Here is a 6000-nt window from a genome sequence, read left to right on the forward strand (position 1 = left end):
CTATTGGAGACGTAGTAACACAAATCTTGTGGTTGCAGTACCTCAGGAATGGATATAAAGTTCTTGTACTTTCTCTTCCCTTTCCCCCTCTTGATGCCAATTTGTGCAGCACAGGGAATCTCAATTCCCATGTTTATAAAAGCACCAGAGATCCCACTGTTCTTCCAGGCATCTCCTGTGCACCTTCAGCTCCACTATCTGGAATCCATACTGAAGTTCACACAAAACTAAACCAAACACAAGAGTTGGTACAGTTTGTTTTTCCTCAGTTTTAACACAACCATGCTAAAAGGGAGAGTTTGATTTCTACTGTTACACCATGAACAAACTCAGAGTCGCTAAAAACAGCAGAAGAAATATTTAGTTTCATTCTTGTGATTTTCCAGGTGTCAATTTCAATTACATCATCTAAAAAGCTTCAAAATGGAACTGCACATAAATTGTGGCATCTTCTACAAACTGAAGTTACTTTGCATACTATAATGAGTTCAAATCCTAAGATACTTTGAGCAGAAATCCTCTTTCCTGAAAAAAGCTCCTTTTATGTTTTGTTTCAGAATAAGAAAAAATAAATCAGTATGTGTTCCATCCATCAGAAAATTAACTTGTTAATAAACCATCACTCTGAACTCTTGGTAAAAGTTTTTCCCCATGATTTTCCAGGAAGATGGTTCCAGAATGTTTATTATTCATGTTAATTTGTCCCAAAATTTTACAGTCCATGACTTTACAGTGTATTTTTCCCTGTGATAGTTAAAATAAATAGTAGATTAGATATATTTCATCCTCTTTTCCTCCCTCTCCTCCTCTAAGCCATTAAAATCCCATTTCATTTGTTACTGAAAAGATTATGTATCTTTTCAGATAAATTTTCAGATTATTTTAAAAGATTAAAATTATGACATACTCACCTGTAGCAGCAAGGGCATGTCTCAGTCCTGCAGCAACATTCATCACATTCTCTTTGAGAGACTAGGCAAATAAAAGAAAATTATAATTTAGTTGCTTTTTGCATTTAATGCCTCTAAAAACAAAATAGGCCAAACAGAAATGAAACACTAAGAAAATAGTGCTCTCAATCCCAGCCTGTGCGTCCCAATGCATACCAACATTTTGTATCACAAAATAAGTACATATTGACCAATAAGAATTAGTGGGAACACCTTCAAGAAATAAAAAATAAATCAGCAAAGCAACTGGTTGCACAGCATTGTGGCAATAAATAGAAAGCCACAGTCAAAACATTCATATGAACGAAACGTTGGCCATACAAAAATGTTTACTTCTTAATTTTAACTCAGTGTTCCTCAAGAATTACACCAAAAAAAACTCCACAGTAAATACTGGTGATAGGCCATGCTATGGTACATCAACCTGTTCAGTCCTGCCAACTTATTGATGGAACTTTTGTTTTCAACTGGAGAACAACCTGAAAGCTTCCCTCCACTGTAACAGATCTCAGGAATCACATAGAAGTTTCCCTCTTCTGTTACCTCCCATCCCATCCTGTCTTGCTCTTACAGAGTTCTGCAAACCCTCTGGATATCTATCCTTGGTGGAAAAGCAGCAGGTGTATTTAAAATAGGCGGCTTCAAGCCCAACTATTTAAGGGATACCAACCAAAAGAGCAAATACTCAGCATCAATAGTTTGTATGGTGAGCGATGAGAGATTCACATCAGCCCTGTCAATACCACCGAATTTTAAGGCACCATTCTGCAATGGATGCTTTCAGGAAACATCAAGGGCACAGGAACATCAAGTGAACTAAGTCCTACTCACCAGAGGTCACCTAAGGGATCTGCCACCCTCTTTCTCCTACATTAAAAAAGCAGCACAGGAATATCTGACATGAGCATAATGCTAAATAATTTCTTGTCTGAGAAGTGAAAGAATCAACATTCTGTTAGAAGTGGGAAACCTTCATACAGCAAGAAAAGCAGCCTCAGCACTTCAATTCACCTTGGGCCTTTACTTTGTAAGCTCATCTGTAGCAGATAGGCACTATAAAAAATTAGTTGAAGAGTCTGGCTTAAAGCCCATTGAGGTCAGATGACCTCTCTAAGCTGCTGGAAGCAATATAAAACACAGCACCTCCTAAATCTTTACCTCAATCTTTTGTGGAATCAAGCATGGGCCTGAAATTTGAGGAAGTCCCAGCTGTCCAAAAGAGTTTGACCCACAGGACAGCACAAGGCCAGATCCTGCAAAAAAATGAAGTGTTAGAGCAGAATCAATAAAGCAAGGAGCAATAGCACTGTAACATTATAACAAGCACAATAACACAGCCAAGCAGCTCAAGAAATTACTTAACACGTCCCCTTACAAAGCCCCTGAGGCCAAAGGCTTCTGGTCTTACACACCATGTCCAGAAAAGGTCTCAAGTTCACTGGGACACAAGGAACAGAGGGTGATTTAGCTTGCAAAGCTTAAACCCTGTGAGTGCCAGCACGCAGAGTCACAGAACAGTTTGGGTTGGGAGGAACCTAAAGATCATCCAGCTCTAATCCCCCTGCCATGGGCAGGAACATCTTTCACTATCCCAGGCTGCTGAGAGCCCCATCCAACCCAGCCTTGAACACTGCCAGGGAAGGGGCATCCACAGCTTCTCAGGCAACCTGTGCCAGTGCCTCACCACCCTCCCAGGAAAGAGATTCTGCCTAATAACTAATCTAAACCTGTCTTTTTTCAGTTTAAAGCCTTCAGCCTTTGTCCTATCACTACAAACCCCTGTAAAAAGTTCCTCTGCAGCTTTCCTGTGGCTCCTTTAAGGTTCTGAAAGGTCACTCCCATCACAGATGTCCCAGGGCAGGTGCAACCTTTAGTTTATGATGGGGCTGTGCTGCTTTGTGACCACGATGCACCATACAACACAAGGCAGTATAATTACAGGGGTGGTAGCTCCTTTGCTAAATCTATGTCTGATGTGCAAAATACAGAACACCACAGCCTCAGTTATGCCATTTTAATCAAAGTAGGTAATACCTTACTATTCAATCTGCTCCACTGATGTCAGAGAGATCTATCATGTGGATGGGACTAGTCAAGGTACTACTAAGATTGATTGTGGATGTCACGACTGGGTACTTGATAATGAGCTGCAAACAAGTTCTGAATCCATTACTCTTAGAGAAATTTTGAATGTGATCATCAGTAGCATTTGCTATAAAGTGAAAGCCATCTTTCAAATATGTCAGGTTTCAGAGAATGGCTAAATCCTGAATTCATTGTTAAACGAAATTCCATATAAGGTTAAGAGAATGTGTCCAGGGTTAGGACCTTCTCCAGGCTGAGCAGCTCCAACTCTCTCAGCCTTTCCTCACAGGAGAGGTGCCCCATCTCTCTGATGATCTTTGTGGCCTCCTCTGGGCTCACCCCAGCAGGTCCCTGTCCTTCCTGTGCTGGGACCCCAGAGCTGATGCAGCTGCAGGTGGGGTCAGAGCAGAGCAGAGGGGCAGGATCCCCTCCCTGCCCTGCTGCCCACGGGGCTCTGGGTGCAGCCCAGGACACGTTTGGCTCTCTGGGCTGGGAGTGCCATGGCTGGGGCATGTCCAGCTCTCACCCACAGCACCCCAAATCCTTCTCAGCAGGGCTGCTCTGGATCTGCTCATCCACAGCCTGTGCTGGTACCAGGGCTGTCCTGACCAGGTGCAGCCCCAGCACCTGGCTTTGTTGAATTTCCCAAGGTTCCCATGGGACTCTTCTCAAACTCATCCAAGTCCCTCACACCACACAAGCAATAGTGTTGTGGAACTTCCAGCGTGTTCTCTACATCAAGGTATTTCTTCAGCTCTTAGAGAGAAAGATTTACCTACTAATATGATTGTAAAATCCCAGCCACATGCAACTTGTTTTACACAAAAGCCAGACAGGGCAGTGCACAAAGTAAAACGCAGCACATCCTCTGTGTGATTCAGTCCCAGCTGCCCATCTTTGTTGTGGCCACAGACAAAGAGTTGTCCTGCACCTGCAAGAAAAACAAACAAACCAATTGTGCTCCACATCACAGACCAAAGAGAGAAACCTGCATCTGTGAGATCCTGTGACAAACAAGGACAGTGGTTATGTGTCACTTCAGGCACTGCAATCGAGTAAAATGATTAAGAGAAACAGTTGTTTCTGATGCATCAGAAATATCTCTGAATAACTACAGCTGTGGAGAGCTGGGTCTGTCAAGGGACACAATCCATATGGTGAGACAGGCACCTCTCACACCAAGATGCTTTTTTTATCATGTTCACATCTGTCTGTATTCCTTCTTTACATAATTATCTGTGGCATACAGCACAGCCTTTCAAGGGCCAGATGTTATGTCCTGGTCCTTACCTTACCACTTCTTAAGATTGAATAACCTCTGACTCCTCCTTCCCACCCCCCATCCTCAATACAGAAAATCTGGTGTCTTTGTATGAAAGAAACAGCTGAAGAAAAAGTCCTCACACAGCCACAAAATAACCACACAATATATGAGCAACAGGAATTTCCCCCATTTCCCCAAATATTGAGTTAACTGGGAGGAGAGGAAGCTGTTTTGCAGCTAAGGATTGTACTTGTTCAGAAACAGTAGCCACAGAGAGGTGGCAGCACTGAACCAAGAGGGAAACACACAAAAAACTAATTAAAAGCCAAACGCCCCGTGCAAGAGCAGTGTTTTTACCAGTGACAACTGCAGAATGTCCCCCTCCTCCAGCAATGCTTGCAATGTCTTCACACTTGCAGGAAAAATCTTCCAGGGCCTGAGGAACCAGCACATCCTCTTTATGACCAAGACCAAGTTGTCCATAGCTGTTTGCACCCTTCAAATGCACACAGAAAAATAACACATTTTTTTTAAAGTTAACAAAAGAAGTACACATATGCTCCCAGGGACAAACAAGCATATTTGGGATATGTCACAGGTTAACCTGCTCCTAAAAATCCCCTGATATGACACAGGATTCCCAGGATTACAGACCAGGACTGTCCTAACTTTGCTATCATTAAGGGTATCTGTGCAGCCCCAGTATTTCAAAAAGCATACTGGAATACGACCTGTTAAAACTTCTACTGCAGATTCACAGTTTATAAGGAGGAAAACCTTTCTATCAGGATGATTACCACACGTTTATTTTAATACCAATGATTCTCACTCATCACTAAGGTGTTATTCATGCCACTGCTTTCTGGCAGGCTACCTCCAAAACGAGAGCAGAAAAACCTTTTTTTTGGAACCTAAACGAGTAAATCAGAAACAATAACTAAACTAAACATTAACTAAACTCATTAACTAAATGTTTTCAATGAAAGAGGTCCAAGTGAAAATATACCAATTACAGGTAGTATAAATATGTAAGCGCAAAACTATAGCTACAAAACCCACCGTGGAAAGCAGTAATCGTCAACATGGTAACAAGTCAGGGTATTTCTTAGTCAATTTCAGCTCTGCGTCCAACAGTTCAACTTTCATTCACAAAAAAGGGATAACATCACCTTCCCCATCCCACACACTGCAGCAACACTCCAAACCCACAATGCTCACAGCTGGTAATCCACAGCAAATCCTATCCCCACCTCACCTGTGCACCCACCTGCTCTCAATTTATCCTCCACCTCCCCCGAAAGATGCAGCACCTGGTGAATGTTAAAATGCCGCATTCAGCAATAACCACCTTGTACCTTCAGAAACACCGACACTTCACACAGAACCACCGGGCTGCTCGGCCAGCCCAGAGCCGGCAGGCGGGGGAGATACCAGGAGCGGAGCTGCACCGGCACACCGAGTGTTCCCTCACAGCCACTGCCAGTGATACGCGCTTTAGAGCGTGGAACTACTTAACAGGCGCAAGTCTTTTCAAAAGATGTCTCACAACCTCCCGTTTCAGCCCGTAACTCGCCATGAATTTTCAAGCCTTCAAAGCCAGGCAAGCCGCAGAAGGAGCCCAGGGGCTGGGAGCCACGGGCGGGCGTCCCAACGCCAGCCTCACTCCAGCCGGCCCCGCGGGGCAAATGGGGCTGGGCAGCG

At 43.5% G+C, this 6000-nt stretch overlaps 1 protein-coding gene across 1 annotated transcript in view; it reads right to left on the reverse strand.

Annotated features, from left to right (window-relative positions):
- SERGEF (secretion regulating guanine nucleotide exchange factor) overlaps nt 1-6000 on the reverse strand; it is a 140566-nt gene that overhangs the window by 133744 nt on the left and 822 nt on the right. Inside the window, exons 3-7 of the mRNA XM_014309543.2 lie at nt 5655-5806; nt 4657-4795; nt 3811-3966; nt 2109-2203; nt 912-972 (exon numbers count right to left, since the gene is read on the reverse strand). Of these exons, the coding sequence (XP_014165018.1) occupies nt 912-972; nt 2109-2203; nt 3811-3966; nt 4657-4795; nt 5655-5806 (603 nt within the window). The remainder of the gene's footprint in view (nt 1-911; nt 973-2108; nt 2204-3810; nt 3967-4656; nt 4796-5654; nt 5807-6000) is intronic.

The sequence above is a fragment of the Geospiza fortis genome, unplaced genomic scaffold, assembly GCF_000277835.1.
Source record: "Geospiza fortis unplaced genomic scaffold, GeoFor_1.0 scaffold524, whole genome shotgun sequence".
Classification (NCBI taxonomy): Eukaryota; Metazoa; Chordata; class Aves; order Passeriformes; family Thraupidae; genus Geospiza; species Geospiza fortis.